General features: G+C 46.3%; 1 protein-coding gene across 2 annotated transcripts; it reads left to right on the top strand.

The window, feature by feature from the left end:
* Positions 1–210: 210 nt before the first annotated feature.
* LOC309369187 (matrix metalloproteinase-20-like) lies at positions 211–17,190 on the top strand. Of its 2 annotated transcripts, XM_081909949.1 has the most exons (10): positions 211–347; positions 1,193–1,437; positions 4,893–5,041; positions 6,564–6,689; positions 6,843–7,004; positions 9,429–9,579; positions 11,211–11,347; positions 13,163–13,319; positions 15,112–15,215; positions 16,582–17,190. In XM_081909949.1, exons 1-10 carry the CDS (start codon positions 222–224, stop codon positions 16,680–16,682), a joined length of 1,458 nt encoding a protein of 485 aa, XP_081766075.1. In that variant the 5' UTR covers positions 211–221; the 3' UTR covers positions 16,683–17,190. The 2 variants fall into 2 exon arrangements, with proteins under 2 accessions (XP_081766075.1, XP_081766076.1); XM_081909950.1 differs by lacking the exon at positions 13,163–13,319 and having other exon boundaries at positions 16,582–16,686.
* Positions 17,191–19,602: the final 2,412 nt, after the last annotated feature.

Consider the following 19,602-nt stretch of genomic DNA (forward strand, 5'->3'; position numbering starts at 1 on the left):
TTCTTGCTGGTCCTCTGGATAAGTTCGAGAGGAATCCAGCTTTTCCCCCTGTTTAAGTGCTATTGTGTTACCCCTTCATCAAAACACTGAGCTGTGTAATTACCTTCTGAGACATGAGTCACCTTGGCTCTGAGCGCCCAGGGCTGCTTCCCTCTATAAAAGGGGCTGCAGGGTCCCTCTACCTGCTCTTCTCAAGCCACCCGTTGCACATTTAGGAAGAAATGGAGCTCTGTTGGATGCTGTGCCCACTTTGGTTTCTCGTGCTTTCGTTGACGTATTCAGCTGCCGCCCCTGCTCTTTTTGCACTGCCACGGACAGCCGGTTGGAAAGACTTCTACCTGGCCCAGGTTGGTGGTGCTTTGCACATCTTAATGGCTTGGGGAGCGATACTAAGTCCCTCCTAGGATAGCAAGGCTTTGCAGAGCAGCAGCCAGGGTGGGAGATGTTCACGTACACAGGCAAACCACTGCATTAGCCTAGATCTGGCGCAGCAGTTAGGTCCAGCTCATGGACCACACTCCTGGAGAGCATCTCCTCCTGAGGAAAGGTTGCAACGTCAGATGCTTTTTCGTTTAGAGAAAAGGCAAGTAGAATCATAGTAGAGTTGGAAGGGACCCTGCGGATTATTTTCTCCAACCTACTGAAATGCAGGAATACGCAGCTGTCCCTTACAGGGATTGAACCTGCAGCCTTGCCGTGATCAGCACCACACTCTAACCAGCTGAGCTACTCCGGGCAGAGTAGAAATGCTAGGAATGGTGGGGTTTTTATTTTCTGCACTACACTGAGTGGAATACCACCCCTCACTTTTTATGCGTGGCTGGAGAAAGGTGTCCCCATTCCCCCAATGTCATGGAATTCATGGGCACCCTGTGAAATTGAACGCCAAAGATTTGGCACAGACAGACAACAGTCCTTCTTCACAAAGCACAGTTATAGTATGGCTGGTGGGTGGGGAGTCCCATCGTGCAAGCAGAAGTCAATTCATTTGTGCATTGAGTTAATTGAATACAAAGTTGGTGCTGGTTTCCTTTTAACCTGAGATGGAGAAGCCAAAATATGGACTTTCCTTGTCATGAGCCAAACATCTCAGCCGTGCCCTGCCTTCCATAAGTATGGATATCAAAGCAAAAAAAAAAAAAAGGTGGGGATAAAATATCCTCCTTACCCCCTTTCTCTCTCTCTCTGCCAGGAATACCTGGACAAATATTACACACCAAAAGGAGAACATCACGTTGGAGAAATGACCAGCGGTAGCAATTCCATGACCAGGAAGGTCCAGCAGATGCAGGCGTTCTTTGGCTTACGTGTCACAGGGAAACTGGACTACAGCACCATGGGAGTCATGAAGAGGCCTCGGTGTGGCGTCCCTGACGTAGCAAACTATCGCCTTTTCCCAGGGGAACCAAAGTGGAAAAAGAGCACATTGACATACAGGTAACAGGCTGACATCAAGCATACAGTGGACGCTCAGGTTGTGAACGTGATCCATGCAGGAGGCACATTCGCAACCCACAGCGTTCGCAACCCGCAGTGCTGCATCTGCAAATGCGCGGGTCACAATTTGGTGCTTTGTGCATGTGCAAAGCACGATTTAGTGCTTCTGCGCATGCATGAGAAGTAACCCATTCCAGTACTTCTGGGTTCGGCGCAGTGTGCAACCCGAAAACACACAACCTGAAGCGTCTGTAACATAAGGTATGACTGTACTTGAAATGTTTTAGATTGTCCCCTCTCCCCAGGAGTTTTCTTCTCGTTGTCTGGCAATCTGCGTAAGATGCAGCAATGGCCACCAACTTGGTCGGCTTTGAAAGACGGTGGTGATTAGGTAGTGTGTAGCATATTTCATTAGGGTGTGCACCCAGGGCCTTTTTGTGTTGGTTGGCTTGTTTCAACAAAGGAAGAAGGGAGGGGGTGACATGGCAAACAAATAAGGAAGAGGTAAAAAGGCAAAAGGCTAATGAAACAACCACAACAAGTGGTCAAGAAGCCAAAACAGGAGATTTATTTCCTGCAGAGGCAGGGTTGAATGGGAGGGCCAAGGGCAGGATAGCTCCACCTTTGGGTTCTTCCTGGCGTATCCAATTTATGTGCCATCGCCAATGGATGGGTCCTTTGGGACCTGGAAGAAGGCAAAACTGGGGCGAGATGGGGCAGGGCACGCTCCACTGACACACGTGTCGGCTGCAAACTGAATCTCTGCACTAAATGCTTGTCACCTGTGTACACCATTCATTTTCTACTGGCAAAATTATGCAACTGACTCTGAGCTTATCTTATCAGAATTCACCTTGTGGGTTGCCTGTTTGAACTACATGAAACTATCCAGGTGGCATGTCAGTTTTCTTGTAACTAAAACCCACATTTTGCCTAACCGCTAGCAGCGCAAAAAGGTTTTCTAAAACAATTACATTCATGCATTTGGCATATTGTGGTTTTTGGATTACATTGGGTTTGTCTGCTTTCAGACCCTGCCTCCTCATTGGTGCCCATAACCACGGCATGCAGTCCTCTCTCACACACACCCTCCCGCCTTCTTTTTCAGCCACTGCAATTCTTTTCTGGGTGCACCTTCCTCTCTTTTTTTGGGTGTATTTACCTGAGAGGAAGTTCCTTTGCACTGAATAGGGCTCACATCTGAGTAGGAATGCCCAAGATTGTGCTGTGAGTTGTGTTAGTCAATAAAGAACGCAGGCTGGATTTTCCTTTATTCACTGGATGGTAGCTGTTGTAAGACACATATTTCCCCCACCCCAAAAAATAAAAATGATGTGCTATTCTCCTATGAATGTACTCAGAGCAAATGTAGAGCTGATAGCAGGGTGATATAGCAATTCTGACTGCTGAAACACATTGTTAGGGAGTTGCGGGGATGAAAGTCAGAGCGTAGTAGCAACCTAACAATGTCTCAAAAATATGTGGTGATGGGGAGAGAGAGACGCAAACAGAGTGCATGTGTTTTCCTTATTTTGTCTGGAAACACAAGACAGAAGGCTGTTTCAACAGTGCTGATGGGCTGCTTATGAAGGGTCCATGGTTGGGTTTTTAAAAATCATCAACATGACACTTGATCTGGAATAGAAATTGGCAGAATGTGTAAAGTAAAAAGGTAAAGGACCCCGGATGGATAAGTTCAGTCAAAGGCAACTTTGAGGTGTGGTGCTCATCTTGCTTTTTAGGTCAAGGGAGCCGGTGCTTGTCCACAGACAGCTTTCCCGGTCATGTGGCCAGCATGATGAGCTGCTTCTGGTGCAATAGGACACTGTGATGAGTGTCAGAGCACACGGAAATGCTGTTTACCTTCCCGCCGCAGTGGTACTTATTTATCTACTTGCACTGGTGTGCTTTCCAACTGCTGGGTTGGCAGGAGCTGGGACAGAGCAACAGGAGCTCACCCTGTAGCTTGGATTTGAGTTGCTGACCATCTGATCGGCAAGCCCAAGAGCCTCACTGGTTTGACCACAGCGCCACCCGCGTCCCTTAAATGTGGGTAGTCCTAGTACAGTGCAATATGAGAACAGTGAACAACCAGCCTTGGTATGGAACCATGGAGGGCTGCAATCAACAAAACAGCTTTAGAAAATGTGGATTTTCAACAGCGGTGCAAAAGAGTCATCAGTCATGTTTGGAATGAGATAGAGGGCTGACCACAAAGTTACTCCCTTTTCTTATTAATGACAATGGCCCCACCTGAAGGATGCTTGACAGCAAAGCAACGTGTCCTGGCCATCAGCCAACTCAATTATGGATCCTGCATAGACCTTCCTTGAGCTCCATGATCTACCTACTATCCTTGGAAGCAGCTTGCAGTACTAGGGAGGCAAATTGTATGGTGGGAGACCACTCTGTAGAATGCAGCTGGTACATGGGGGGTGGGATGACAACGTATTTATCAAGCGTTTGTCCTGATTTTCTCACACAAAGTTTCTGCAGCAGTTAGACTATGTCCAGTCTTTACGGAGCATTCATTCTGATTGCTATATGGAGTTGTTACACAACAAAGATTGCATTGTATTCTCAACCAATGTTGTTAAACAAAGATGAATTGAAAATATACCCAAGCACCACAGACCTTGTTGTCCGCTAACATTTTACATGGAAAGTGCCCTTTATTATAGCTGTTTTATGGGAGTGCTCATTTACCTTTACAAAGATTGCTATCAGACTAGGAAATTTAGTTTGGCTCACATTTTGCATTTTTAAAAGTACCTAATTCACACTTCCCAAAACAATACACCAGCCGTAACCCAGCTATCCATCGAAAATCACACTTCTCCAAATTTTGTTATGCATATATCTAAAGAAAGTGTGGATTTAAGGGCAACCTGCAAAAATGAATTACTTTAGGAGAAAATGTGTATATTAGGCAAAATTGCATAAAATCCTGGTGAACTTTTTATGAGATTTCTTTTTTAAAAAAAATGCAAACTAGTGAGTGCAGAAATGTGAGTGAAATTAGAAACTTAAATTGCAGGTTCCTCCATTCCTAGTTCAGATTATTACTCTTTCTTTACTGTATGTGTTGGATTTCCCTTTATCTTGATAACCTGGTTTTATCATTCCCATCATTCAGGAGCAGCTAGGGGGCAGTAGGAGGTCCACTGGGGACCTAGGCTGCCAGCAGCCACATCGCTGCTGGCAAACCAGGAAGGGGTGAGGTAGGGCTGTGGTGAGGCCAGGATGGTTCAGGCATATTGGCAGGAGCACCAGGTTGGCTATGCCGGTACACCTGAACAACCCCATCGCCACTGCCACCCAGTCTCACCTTGCTCGCAATCCCAGTTCACAGCAACAGGTGAGAGGGGGGCAGTCTACTGCATCACTCTTCCCCTCTGGCCGCTCCTGCCATCGTTGCATATCTGCATCCTGAAATGTGTCATTTCCCTCCTCAGAGTAACAAAATATACATCAAGCCTGAGTCACGCAGATGTTGACAAGGCCGTGGAGATGGGGTTGAAAGCCTGGAGCGCGGCTGCCCCTCTGAATTTTGTAAAGGCCACCTCGGGAGAAGCGGATATCATGATATCGTTCCAAAGCGGAGGTAATTGTTATCGCGACACTAGCTGCTCAACCTTTGCGCTATTGTGAAGAGGTTAAGCTGGGCAAAATAATAAGGCAATTTATTTATGCTGGTTTAGATGCATGGAACCGTCCCTTGGAAAGTGGCAAGTGTGAAAAATGGCTAGAGGATGAAAGGGCAGCTGTAACAAAAAGGGAACATTTCTAAATATGTTTTAAAGCATGGGCAAACACATTGCACAGTTCTGCATGAGAGTGCTTCAGGAAGGCTGTGACAGAGCTCATATGGAAGTGCTGTTTGTGTGACATGGAAGTGCCTCCATGTGTACAAACTCCTAAATTCCTGTAGCGGTGCTACTTTCCCCCCCCCCCAAGTCTTCACTCAGTGTTAGGGCCAGAGTTCAGTTCTTAGCAACAGCAGCAGCAGTCACAACAACAGTAGTGTATCCATAGAGCATTATCAACGTAAGCTGCATTTTTAAAGTAAAGGGAGAAGAACCTGCCCTGAGGAGCTTCAATCCAAAATTTGACATTAGGGAGAGAATTGAGGCAGGGAGTAGGGAAAGAGAGAGAGAAGTACAACAGGAATGATGTGGGCGTATACTGTACGGCTGACCTTGATTTTGTTGCTGTTGACCTGAGATTTTAACAGGGAATATTTGAAAGAAGTGCAACCAGTGTGCCGTGGCGCCCTGGGGTGCCTTGAACGATGCAGCAGGCAACACTGGCCTCTGACCCTCTTTCCTTCCCTCCCTCCTCTGATGCCCTCTCACGTCTCTGCCTCCCAAAGGCTTGCAAAGCTGTCCTGGCTACAAGCTGTCCTGGCTACAAGCTCCCCAGGCAAATGGTGTCTCTGGGGCTGGCCAGGGGGTGCTGGTTGCCAGGAGCTGAGGTGGCCTCAGAGGAAGCAAGCAAGCAGGTGGGGGAGTCCAGCCAGCCAGTCTGCCAGTCCTTGCTGTTGGGAATGGACAGACAAGACCCAGGCCTCTGTGAGGCAGTGTGAGGAGGCATCTCTCTTTGGGGTAGGGGGGGCAGCTGAGAGACCAGGGGCGGCAGCTGCAGCTGCTCAGAGGACTCCCAAGGAGAAGGGAGAGGAGGCTGGGGGAACACTCCACAAGAGAGGGTGTTCAAAAAAAGGTGTTCAACAAAGGGTGAGAGGCTGCCAGCTCTACAGGCAAGGGGTGACATAACTGGGCTCCTGAGCCCCACAGGGGTGCCGCAGAAAGAATGTACTTGGTCAAGGGAGCCATGGATTCAAAAAGGTTGAAAACCTCTGCATTAGGGGCATCAAAGCCTTGCATGTATTGTATATGAAAAATGACCATTTCAGGCAATCACATAGTAGCTTGGTCTTTGTACCCAGACACTGGCAGATTTGTAAGGGATTTTGCAATATGTTTCAGATTCCATTGAAATGCTCTTGTTTGTGGGAGCCGCTGAGACCACAACGGAACGCATTTTGCAACTTATGTCTCTCTGATCTAACCTTTACACCACCTGCCATGACTGCAAAGTCACATGGTGTTTCTTGTACTCTGTGTTAGATCATGGGGACTCCTACCCATTTGACGGCCCGCGGGGGACTCTAGCCCATGCTTTCGCACCTGGGGAAGGACTGGGCGGAGACACTCATTTCGACAATGCGGAGAAGTGGACGATGGGAATGAATGGTAGGCGCAAAGCCACACAATGACCCAAAAGCACCCAAAAGAAGCAATTTGTACCCAGCTAATAAAGTATGGCAAAATTCACAGACAACTGAATATGTATCAGAGAGAAACTCACCATTGCTTATATGAAATATATTGTTTTGTATCATATAGGGTTTAATCTGTTCACTGTCGCGGCTCATGAATTTGGCCACGCCTTGGGCCTTGCCCATTCGGCCGACCCGTCAGCTCTGATGTATCCAACATATAGATACCAACATCCATATGGCTTCCATCTCCCCAAAGATGATGTGAAAGGGATCCAGGCCCTATACGGTAATAACGTAGATGCTTGCTTTTATTTATTTCAAGAGTTCTTCCTCCAGATCGTTCTTCCTCCAGATCAAACTAGAGGGCAGCATACAGTATAAACAGCAAACGTTTGGTAATAAGTTGCTGAATTGCAACTTATTATAAACTTAAAGCCATGGAGAGACCTGGTCTCACTAGAGACATTGGATTCTTGTCTCATTATACATGATAAAGCTATTTTTAGCCATCTCACCCCTTCCTTTTTCCTGTAAGACCAATTGCAGTCATTAACAGTTGTCAACAGGTTTACCACACCGATCAGCCAATCCCCCATTCCCACCACACTTCTGAGTAATACCCCTCCCCACCCTCTCACTATATATAAGGGTCTGGTGACTTCTGTTTCAGTGTATCTGAAGAAGTGTGCATGCACACGAAAGCTCATACCAAGAACTAACTTAGTTCGTCTCTAAGGTGCTACCGGAAGGAATTTTTAAATTTTGTTTTAAAAACTACAGAGAATAAAATCATATGTCAGTTACAAAAGCAGCAGCACTGAGGCGAAACTCCAACCTTTGCTTAAAAATCCAGCCACCGAGAGTGAGACGGGGCAGCGAAAACTTCTTGGCCATGGCAGTGCTGCCACTTGTCAGGACTAAGATGGAGCAGAGCGGTGGTGAAGTCCGAATAAGGGAGCAGTGGCAGTGCTCACCTTCCCCTGCCCTTGCTGCCACCCTGCCCCGCCCCATTCCAGGAAGCAGCAGGACCACCACAAATCTGCTCACCTTTCCAAGGTCAGGCCGTGTTATGGGATGGCACCTCCTCCCAGCTGCATCCGGCAAGGGCGCAGTTGTTTTGGAGTTTTCCCCGGTTGTCATGATTCCCTAGAGCAGGCATGGCCAAACTTGGCCCTCCAGATGTTTTGGGACTACAACTCCCATCATCCCTAGCTAACAGGTCCAGTGGTCAGGGATGATGGGAATTGTAGTCCAAAACATCTGGAGGGCCAAGTTTGCCTATGCCTGCCCTAGAGGGACCTCACATCAGCTAGGAAGCCAGACTGTAGCCTGCCCACAAATGGGCCAATTGCAGGCAGGCTGCTAGGCTGGCTCTACCCTAGGGGCAGGCCCAGCCAAGCCAACAGGCTTCTCTTGGGTCCACTCCTCAGGTATAAATTCCCACCAGCCTCAGCCCTTGGCATCAGAACCAGGAGGACAGCACAGCAGCAGCGGCCAACCTCGTGAATTACAAGTCTTCCTGTAATTATTTATACCCCTTAGGTGCCTTCTTCCTGTGTTCATTTCCATCCTGCAACTAGTCCTTGTCGGCTGGGATTTATTGAATATTTTCTACCAACAGAACCATATTCAATGGGCCTCATAGGAAGACGTACAATGAATACACTTCCAACACTTAGTTGCACAACTCATAATAGCTTTCAGCTAAATGTACAGAATTATCTCCACTTTAAGACAAGTGTTGGGTTAATCTGGGATGACCTATTCTTACAAACAAGTTATAATTTGATGTTATGGTCAACATGTGTGAACCAGCCCTCTTCCATGCAGTGTTTCATAAAATTCACAGCCTGACTATTCAAGTATCACGATCCACCAGAAGTTCCAGTTTTTTGTATTGTTATAGATATGGAGTTAGTGAATGACAGAAAGTAGTAAAATGGTAGAATTTAAATAATACTGGAGTACTGAAGGGAAGATTCTAGGCAAGTAAAAATACAGGCTAAGCTTCCTTTCCAGGTCAGGGATAGAGGCCTTAACATGACAAAAGATGTTGATATTGATTAAAGAAGAATCCTTGGGTCTGTGCCAATAGAAGTTGCCAAACAAGTTTTTCTGTGCGAAGCAAAATTGCTCTTTTGTACCCTGAAAAGCAAAAAAGGAGAAGAGTTGGTACAGACCTTGGGTTAAGTACTTAATTCGTTCCGGAGGTCCGTTCTTAACCTGAAACTGTTCTTAACCTGAAGCACCACTTTAGCTAATGGGGCCTCCAGCTACTGCCGCACCACCGGAGCACAATTTCTGTTCTTATCCTGAAGCAAAGTTCTTAACCCGAGGTACTATTTCTGGGTTAGTTGAGTCTGTAACCTGAAGCGTATGTAACCTGAAGCATATGTAACCCGAGGTACCACTGTATTAAACATACTGCAGAAGAAATAAAAATGTGTAGCAAGAACTGCAAATGATGTTGAGTGTAGAATCAATGGGTTGTATTCAGTTATGTTTTACTCAGGGTACACCCATTGAAATGAATGAACATGACTAACCTAGGTTCATCAATTGCATTGGGTCTACTCTGAGCAAACTTTAGTTGAATGCAACCCAATATATCGGATGGGGTAAAATGGGACTCACTCAGGATACATGGCCACAGGCAAGTCAATATATGTACTAAGTGCAGTTTTAACTTGGTTTGTGTGTCGTATTCTAGGGTCACGGCTATCTGGATCCAAAGTACCACAAGTTCCGCATCCGCCTCTTCCCAAACCACCATCTCCAGCTGATCCAGACCACTGTGACTCCACGTTTTCGTTTGATGCTGTTACGATGCTAGGGAAAGAACTTCTTTTCTTCAAGGATAGGTGAGATTCCCGCTTGATCTAACTTGCAAGAGGCTATATCAGTACTTGTGTTTTCCAAGCCTTTTTGGGATTGTTGCTTTTCTAACGAAGCTCCCAACTCTGCTATCCAAATATGGCAATTGAGTTCAAAGTCCTTCCTTTGCAAAAAAAAATGAAATAATCCCTTGACTGCAGGACCAGGCATCGGACTTCCCATATCCCAACCTGGATAATAAGAGATCAATAAGACTGGGTTTTGGGTCAAAACAGGCCACAACTTTATTGAATACAGATGAAAGAGGTTTGGCTTGGGCATGGGGCAATATAAATACTTCCGGCCCACCCACCAGAAGTGACGCGTGGCCAATCCAGGTGGGGGTTCCTAAGACTTACATCCAATACGGTGACCCTCACATGGATCGCCGTCTGGGGGAGTGACTTCGGCCCTGGCCCCCTTGGGCACACGGATATGGCCACTCCTCCCGATCCCTTTAACGGGGTACCCCAGCATTTGGAGGAGCAGGCGGAGACTACAACCTCCCCTCCATCCAAAACAAAGGATTGCCCCAATGCCCAACCAGTTGTGACAATTGCTATGAGGTAGGCAAAACCACCAATTCAGTGCCAATTAGCCCTGTGGGCAAATTCCTACCTGACCCCTTGAAGGATGGCGACCACCATAGCCACAGCAAAGTCATTGAATATCGGCTTAAACTGAGGGTAGGTGGGAGGCAGGAACAAACAGGTTGAGCCCCAGGTGCTGGCTGCTAAAATGAGCAAGGGGCGGATCCGAGGGAAGCCCACCATTGGCTCCATCTGCCCACCGTTGCCTCCATCCACCCCTGGCACAGCCCAAGTCCCAGCCTGAAGCCCCATTTGTCAAAGCAGGGGGCAGGCTAGGATTTGGTTCCTGATAGACGGAGAGGGTTCGTGCCCCCTCCACCTATCAGGAAAGGCACAGCAGTTTGAATTGCCATGTTGGGGCCCCAGTGAAGCCTCCTCCGTCCCACAATGCCACCACATGCAAAAGGGGTGAGCGGGCTTGTTGTTGAAACCACAGTGGTACCTCGGGCTAAGAATTTAATTCGTTCTGGAGATCCGTTCTTAACCTGAAACTGTTCTTAACCTGAGGTACTAATGGGGCCTCCCACTGCCACCGCGATGCCGCCATGCAATTTCTGTTCTCATCCTGAAGCAAAGTTCTTAACCCGATGTACTATTTCTGGGTTAGCGGAGTCTGTAACCTGAAGCATCAGTAACCCAAGGTACCACTGTACTCTCTCCCCCTGTGGTTTTCAGAGGCCTATTGCCTCTGACAGTGGAGCCCTCGTGTCTAGCAACCACTGGTAGCCTTACTGTAACCTGAGGTACCACTGTACATTGCTTCATATACAGCTTTTGGTTTTGAAGAATGCATCTCATGTTTGCATTCCCTTTATCTGCTTCCTGTTGTCAAAATGACTACTCTCTTCTCCCACATTTGTTAGCTCAAGCCTAGGAATAGGGATGGATGAAATGTTTCAGCTTCTAACAGCAAAAAAAGCGCTATCTACTCACCTCAGGTCTCTCGCTTAAAAATCAACAAGAGGAGACTGAGAGGAAATATGCAAACGTTTTCTGTTCAGTTTGTTTTTTTCTTCCTTCCTGAACAGGCTCTTCTGGAGAAGGCAGGCTCAGCTGAAGTCAAGTGTACAGCCACTTTCGATCACAAGCTCTTTCCCTCAGCTCATGTCGAATGTGGACGCTGCCTACGAAGTCGCTGACAGAGGAGTTGCTTATTTTTTCAAGGGTGAGTGACTCTCGAAAGCTGTTGCACTTTGGCTCCAGAATATTAAGTATACCAAGGATTATTGTGCATCATTTCCATATTGACAGCACTTACTAAGGTTCTTATTCATCCTGAAAACAGCATTGTGAGAAATATCATTATTGCGTGGCGAGTTCCAGCCTCCCCCAGGTGGAAATAAAGACACATGACAGAATTCTTTAGGTTAATAGGCAAAAAATGGCCACAACTTTATTGGTTACAGGAATGAGTGGTATTGGCTTAGGAATTGGTCCTAATCGACTATCCGTCTTCAGCCCGTTTGCTTGAAGACCGGGAAGGGTTAACCACCAGTAGGGGGAGACCTACTGATGCACAACAACTAGGAACTCCCCTGGGGTCACCACTCAGGGGCGTGCCTTAGGCCCTCACCTCCATAGGCTTCGGAAAGGGCCATGCCCCCCGGAATCCTTTACCGGACTACCCTTCAATATTTGGGGGAGGTGATGGCGCTTCCTCCCCCCCCCCCTTCATCTACATGACAATACCCCTACCAATGAGCTGAGGCAGCTAAAGAGGGAGATCCCCGGCCGCGCCAGTGTGATATAGCTCAAGCCACGCCCCCCTAGGTCAGCCGATTGGCTGGCCAGGGGATAACACGGCCGGGGATTCCCTCAATTGCGGGGAGGCTGAGAGCCAGCCCCCACACACGTGGAGAGGGCGTGAAGATCGCAACTCCACCTCCTCTCAAGTTCGGAAATGGTTTTGTCAGTTTGTTAAGCCACTCAGAAATTGCCATGCCTAGCTGGGAGCAGCATTCAGCTTAGCAGACTGCATGGTGCAGCAGGGAGTAGCGAACAGAATGCCATACAGATGTTGTTGGACTACAACTTCTATCCTCCATGAACACTGGCCGTGCTAGTTGGGGCTGTCGGGAACTTGAGCCCCACAACATCTGGAAGGGGGCACTATGATGGATAACCTTGACATTACACAATTCTGAGAAGAGGGCTCTGGAAAAATAATGGAGGTCACCACCTCAGGACGCCATTTTGATTTCCCCAAGCCTCCTCAGAATGTGGTCAGCAATGGGAAAGGAAGGAAGCTTTCGGCAGCGCTCTTCCCCAAGCAAATTTAATGGGTTTCTATTGGTTGTGGTTTTCTTCACTTCCAGTGAGTGAACTCAATGGGTTCTTCTGTTGATGGAATTAGGTGCAAATCCAAACTCACTTTGTAGAATACTCTTCGCATTGGCATCAGACATGTGTCAGCAGTTTTGGTCTTTCAACACATATTAAAGCCCTTAATAATAATAAAAAACAATTCCCAAGCATTCCTGGGTTAGCAACCTAGCTACATTTCAATCATAAACTAGTTGTCCTGTTGTTCTAATTCACCTATGGGGAACCACAGGCCTAATTCGAACTCCCCACAAGGCCAGTTCAGGCAAACCACAACTATCTGACATCATATATTAGACAGAAGGGGGTTTGCAGGCTCCACAAATCAGCAAAGACCTGTGTCCCTATTATTATTATTATTATTATTATTATTATTATTATTATTATTATTATTATTATTATTATTTGTTGTTGTTGTTGTTGTTGTTGTTGTTGTTGTTGTTGTTGTTTTTATAATATTGCTAACATTGCTGGTTTTTGTATTCTACCATATACTGCTTTGAAATTGTTGTGGTTATGTGGTCTATAAGTACTGTACACAAGTAAATAAATCAAAGGTTAGATGTTGGGAGATTCAAGCTATAAATGTCCTCAAAGCAAATATATTGTTGTGTTGTTGTTGTTGTTGTTCTTGCTGTTGTTGATTCCTGTTTGCCAGGCCCCCATTACTGGACAACTCGCGGGTTCCAAATGCAGGGCTCTCCGCGGGCCATCGCAGACTTTGGATTTCCTAGGAATGTGCTACAAATAGATGCAGCTGTCTACCTGAGGGATGAAAAGAAGACGCTCTTCTTTGTAGGAGATGACTATTACAGGTTCCTTTATTATTGCCTCTTAATACAAACATTTGGGGGGGTCACTTGTGAAACCAGACATCATCGCTTGGTGCTGAAAAGGAGAGAGGGGAAAGAGGACATGCTTTCCTTTCTCATAATATTTGAACTTGGAGTCACCTAGTTAAGGTGATTGGTTCAGAACCAATTAAGGGTAAGCTCTGGTGGGTTCTTTTCAGCTGCCCCTCCGCAAAACAGGTCTATGCATGGAGGAGAATGCAATTGTAAGCATCCTTTTTTTCAAAAAAGAGAGCAAGGGGGAGAAATGCTCAGGAAGTTTATCTTTTGCATGCCCGTTCCCTGCCCTGGGGCTGTATTTTTAACACGTTTACAGCTATGCTAGTCACCTTAAATTGTGTGAGAGTGTGTTTCGCTGCAGCTAAACAGACATTCAGATGGCAATCTTATACAGTAGTACCTCGGGTTAAGTACTTAATTCGTTCCGGAGGTCTGTACTTAACCTGAAACTGTTCTTAACCTGAAGCACCACTTTAGCTAATGGGGCCTCCCACTGCTGCCGCGCCGCCGGAGCACGATTTCTGTTCTCATCCTGAAGCAAAGTTCTTAACCTGAAGCACTATTTCTGGGTTAGTGGAGTCTGTAACCTGAAGTGTATGTAACCTGAAGCGAGGTACCACTGTACTCATCTAGGAACAAGCTCCACTGAACTCAGTGGGGCTTAGTTCTGAGTGGAAATGTCAGATACAGATTTCCATGCCTTGATCAGGATGGAACCATGAAAGTGGCTTCCCCTTTTCTAGCATTAATTATCACATTATGTCCCCCCCCCTCCCCCAATCCACACTTCTCAGTGGAGAATTTGCAAGGAGAAGCATGGATTGGGGCTTCCGTTTAACAATTAAACCTTTGATTAGGTAAAAATTGCAAAGCACACTTTTTAATGTGCACAGTCACGAGAGAGAGAGAGAGAGAGAGAGAGAGAGAGAGAGAGAGAGAGAGAGAGAGAGAGAGAGAGAGAGAGAGAGAGACTAGTGGAAGAACTAAACATGCACAAATTCCAGATTGACCCTAGACATTTTCCAAAAAAAAAAAAATCCAAGGGCAGGTGGAATCAAAGGTAGGTTACCACTGATCTGCTGAAGACTAACAAGATGGAATGTGAGAAATCTGCCCCTTGCCTAGAACAAAGAGAAGTACTTTTTCGCATAATGCATAATTCTCTACCACAAGATACAGTGATGCCCATTGACACAGATGCTTCTGTCAGCAACTATTAGTCACAGTACCTAATGGAACTTCCAAATACAGTACAGACACAGTATAGCTCTGTATATACCAGGCAACAGAAGGTAGGTATCACTACCTCCATGTTCTGTTTATGAAGACCCAAAGCTATCTGGCTCACTGCTGTTAAAAACAGAATGGCAGGCTTGGGCTTGTTTGTTTGTTTGTTTGTTTGTTTACTAGATTTATTCCATGCCCCTCTACAAAGAAATATTAACTGTGTGCTAAGATGGACCTTAGTCTATTTTGACAAACTAAGTGATCAGGCAATGATAAGCCTCAAGTCACAACAAAACAGCAAAGTAGATGAGACCTGGCTAGGCAATTCTTTCACGCAATTAAAAGCGCTTTTGACTCAAAGCTTGCTGTCCCGTTGCAATCATTACAGCGAAACTGCTTTTCCAAGAACGTCTTGCATATGGTATAAAAATAAACCTTCTAAAGCGTGAGTCAAAACCTATTTATATCTTGATATACAAGAGCAACAGGTTTGAATTTCTCCTTTTATGGCATTCCTTTCTCTCAAAAGCTATGACGAAGCCAGAAGAAAAATGGAGAAGGATTTCCCAAAGAGCATCGAGGACGAGTTCTCGGGAATCAGCGGCAGGATTGATGCAGCAGTAGAAGTAAATGGTAAGTAGTTACTCCAAATGCTATTGTGTCATTTATTTCGATGCTTTCCCCCCTGACCGTTAGGTCCAGTCGTGGCTGACTCTGGGGTTGCGGCCTTCATCTCGCTTTACTGGCCGAGGGAGCCGGCGTACAGCTTCCGGGTCATGTGGCCAGCATGACTAAGAGCTTCTGGCGAACCAGAGCAGCGCACAAAAACGCTGTTTACCTTCCCGATGGAGCGGTACCTATTTATCTACTTGCACTTTGACGTGCTTTCAAACTGCTATGTTGGCAGGAGCAGGGACCGAGCAACGGGAGCTCACCCCGTAATGGGGATTCGAACCGCCGACCTTCTGATTGGCAAGTCCTAGGCTTTGTGGTTTACCCCACAGTGCCACCTGTGCCCCTTGCATCATCAATACAGGGTAGCTAATGTTGCCCTGCAGACTACAACTGAGTGACAGCTCACATTATCCCTGGGCAATGGCCAAGGTGGCTTGGGCTGATGGGAACTGGAGTCCAACAGCAAAGGGTACCACATTAGCAGCCCCATCTTGGACAAAAGCAGGACTTCCTGGAAAGGCATCACTGCCACTTACAAGGACGCAGTGGGGTAGGACAGAGGTACCATCCCAGTAGGGGGCAGGGAGGCATGCCAACTGCTCCTAGGAGTGTCAGACACATGGCCTTGGTGTCCCAGAGGCCACAGCCCACCATCACATAGTTGGCTGAACTATATTTTAGGCTAAGAACCAAGGCACCCATAGCCTACTAACGCATGGCTGACTCATCCATCTTACTACCCCTACAATTCCTTCTCAGGCCCAGTTAAAATGTGGCATTGGGGGCCATGGTTTGGCCGTGTAATAATTCCATATGGTTTATATAATTTCAGTGCACCTACCCCATTTGGTGTGGGTGCAGAATTGATGTCATCTCAAGTGGCTTTCCTCAGGGAACCCGTGTAAAGTACTCTGGTGAGCATCTGAAATCTGGTCTTTTCAGTGGTGGCACCGAAAAGCTGTGGAACCTCCATCCTCCTGGAGGCTTGTCAAGCCGCACCTCTACAGTTTTGCATAGCTTGTGACACACTTTTGGCATGAACATTTCCTTGCTGCTGTTGTGTTACTTTGATGGATGTTCTTACATAGTTTTCTTTTAAAGGTCGATTTTATCATTGCCTCTCCTTTTTTTGTTATTGTTCACTGCTTGGTTATTTTTTTTATGGAAAATGGGTACATCAGCTGATTAAACAAAGAAAAGAAGGAACTTCATGAGTGGGGATACAGAGGTCGCATTTCACAACTGTACAAAGAAGTCTATGGTATTGTTAGGTTTCTCGAATACTGTATTAGTAGTTCCTACTTTTGTTTCCTTTCCTTTTTAGGTCACATTTACTTCTTCTCAGGCCCCAAAGCCTATAAATATGACAAGGAAAAGGAAGATGTGGTTAATATTGTGAAATCCAGCTCCTGGGTGGGCTGCTGAACTGAAGTGGGAAGTGGATTATCACAGTGAGCTAGAAGATAACTGAAAACTTTGGAGCCTGTCAGCCAAAATCACATTCTGTGGATTTGATTCCAGAAGCACAATGGCAAAAGGATGTGCCGTTATTGCTCAAGCCCAGAAAAAAAAAGAAGAGGGGGAAAGCATCGAAATAAATGACACAATAGCATTTCGAGATAGCTTGGGGAAATCCCTAGGGGGGAAAATTCCATGTACTCAGCTTTTAAAAGTCTGGTATCTTCAGGGATAGAAAGGAAAGATGGACCCCAATGCTCTGCTGACACTTCTACCCCAACAATGTTTCCTCAGAACAACAGTCGCATTATGCCAGGGGATAGGGATAGGGGATGGTCGCCACCACTGAGGGGATGCCATTTCCATCCCATAATGCCCCTGGAACCACACTAAGCACCACATAGCATCACTGAAAGCGTGTGATGATGTGTTGAAGTGCAAATGATGGCAACTGGTTGTGTGTTTCAGTCAAGGATTACTGAGCCCAGCTTCGGCTGGGGAGGGCGGGATATAAATAAAAAATTTTTTTTATTATTATTAAGGATGGGAGAGAAGTTCCATTCAGGCCCCACCTACACCATACATTTAAAGCATTTTCATGCCACTTTAAACCATCATAGCTTTCCCCAAAGTATCCTGGGAACTGTACGGGTGCTGAGAGCTGTTAGAAGGTCCCTTTCCCCACATGGTTCTACAATTCTTAGAATGGTTGTAAAATGCCTCTTCTTGGATTTTTTTTTGCTCTGTGAGGGGAACTCCAAACAACTTTCACACACCACAGTCTGCAGGGAAGCTGTGGTTGTTTGAAGCTGTACGATAATACTTTAAATGGATAGTGCAGATGGCACCTCAGTTAATATTTAAAGACAGATTTGCCTAAGTCATGCTTTCTGAAACAATACACAAACCGGTAACTAAAGCCATCCTTGGAACATTGCCCTTCTCCTCCCAAGAAATGTATACAATAATACAAAAGTGTGCAAACAAATGCATATGTAAGGCTGGAATGTCCCTCTAAAATTTTGGAATGCAGTGAGGGGGCTTTTTATTTGCCTTGAAAATGAGGAAGAAAAATGTCTAGGGCAAACGAGATGGGAGAGCAAACCAAATTGTTACCCAGAGGAATGGATGCAAAACAATTCACGAGGGAAAGTATAGATTAACGACTTGCCTAATCCTTGGATTTTTATGTTGTGAACCGGCCTGTGATCTTCGGATGAAGGGTGGTATGAAATTAATAAATAATAAATAATATATTGATGAAAACAACATATAGAAATGTATTATATTGGGGAAACTGCTTTTCAAAAATGTGTATACATATTAGGCAAAATTGCATAGAAAAGTGCATTAAAATGCTGGAGAGTTTTCATGATGAAATAAATTTGCATAAAACTGACGAGAAAATGTGGGGAACTGGGTTTAGGATTGGGGGGGGGAATGAGAAATGGTCAGAGTCACCCATCCCAAGTCACAGCTGCTGCTTGCAACAGAAGTAACAAAAAAGAAAGCCTGCTGCCACCCCATACGCCATCTCAGGAAAATAATCTCCCCACTTCCTCCTGCAAAAAGAAAATCAGCACATGACCCACATTCACTCCTTGCAAATGGGGCGACATGTCTGTGGTGGCCATTTTCACCCCACTCTAGTTTCAGATCACAGGTGAGTATTCATTCCTGAAGAAGAAGAAGGAGGAGGAGGAGGAGGAGAAGGAGAAGAAGAGGAGGAGGAGGAGTAGTTTGGATTTGATATCCCGCTTTATCACTACCCTAAGGAGTCTCAAAGCGGCTAACATTATCCTTTCCCTTCCTCCCCCACAACAAACACTCTGTGAGGTGAGTGAGGCTGAGAGACTTCAGAGAAGTGTGACTAGCCCAATGTCACCCAGCAGCTGCATGTGGAGGAGCGGAGATGCGAACCCGGTTCCCCAGATTATGAGTCCACCGCTCTTAACCACTACACTACACCTCAGGCCAGGTTGCACTCTACACCAGAGTAGAGAACTTATTGTGTTGAGTCTAAGGGTGGCATTCGCTCCTGGGCAACCTTTCAGTGGCAGGTGGACATTAGTGGTGATTCTTGTACCCAGTGCTTTTCCCCCCTAGAAAAACAAGTCTTGGTTTTCACGAACAAGTCGGGGTGGGTGGGGTGCATGGCCTGACATCAAAGAAAGGAAGCATTTCTTCATGCTTTCCAGATTATTATAGCGGGGAAAGTAACCTAACACAATCTGTACTGAGAATCACAGTGATGATGGCAAGCATGCTCACTGTCTCTGCCGTGATTGCAACCTCAATTACTGTGGGGGTTTTTTAAGCTGCAGGGATGGCGGAAGTTGAGCAATCCTGATAAAGAACCCAAACACTTGAGGAGGGGAAACCGCAACACTACATTGGAAAGCCTTGCCCAAGCCACAGAGATGTACAAATTTCCCCCGCCTGCAGCTCTCTAAACCGTACCAGTGTTCAGGCACAGCAGCCCTGGTCCTAGGCATGTTTACTCAGAAGCAAGACCACCAAATTCAATGGGGCTCACTCAGTGACGGCTGGGGCCCATTGAGAACGGTAGGGCAAAATGCAGGGAGCCCAAACAGTAGGTGGGTGGAACTGAAAATATAAGGATGATATAATCGTTGCAAGTTTGCAGGCAACGGGTGGATGGTAGTTGGTGACATAGGAACCAGTTCTATAGGACTGAGGAATCTTCAGCCCCTGCAAAGTCTGTTGGGATGGGGCTGAGCCCCCTCAATCTTGAGGAAACAGAGGAGGCTGAGTGCAGAGTCAGGCTCTGTGCTTGGTCTCCTCTTGGTGGTCAGCCTCTTCCACCCAAGACCCTTTCTTGTGATGGGGCAGCCAGGACTGTTCGGAGTGTTCCGGAGGTGTTTCA

Source organism: Podarcis melisellensis (genome assembly GCF_964234715.1).
Source record: "Podarcis melisellensis genome assembly, chromosome: 4".
NCBI classification, from domain to species: Eukaryota; Metazoa; Chordata; class Lepidosauria; order Squamata; family Lacertidae; genus Podarcis; species Podarcis melisellensis.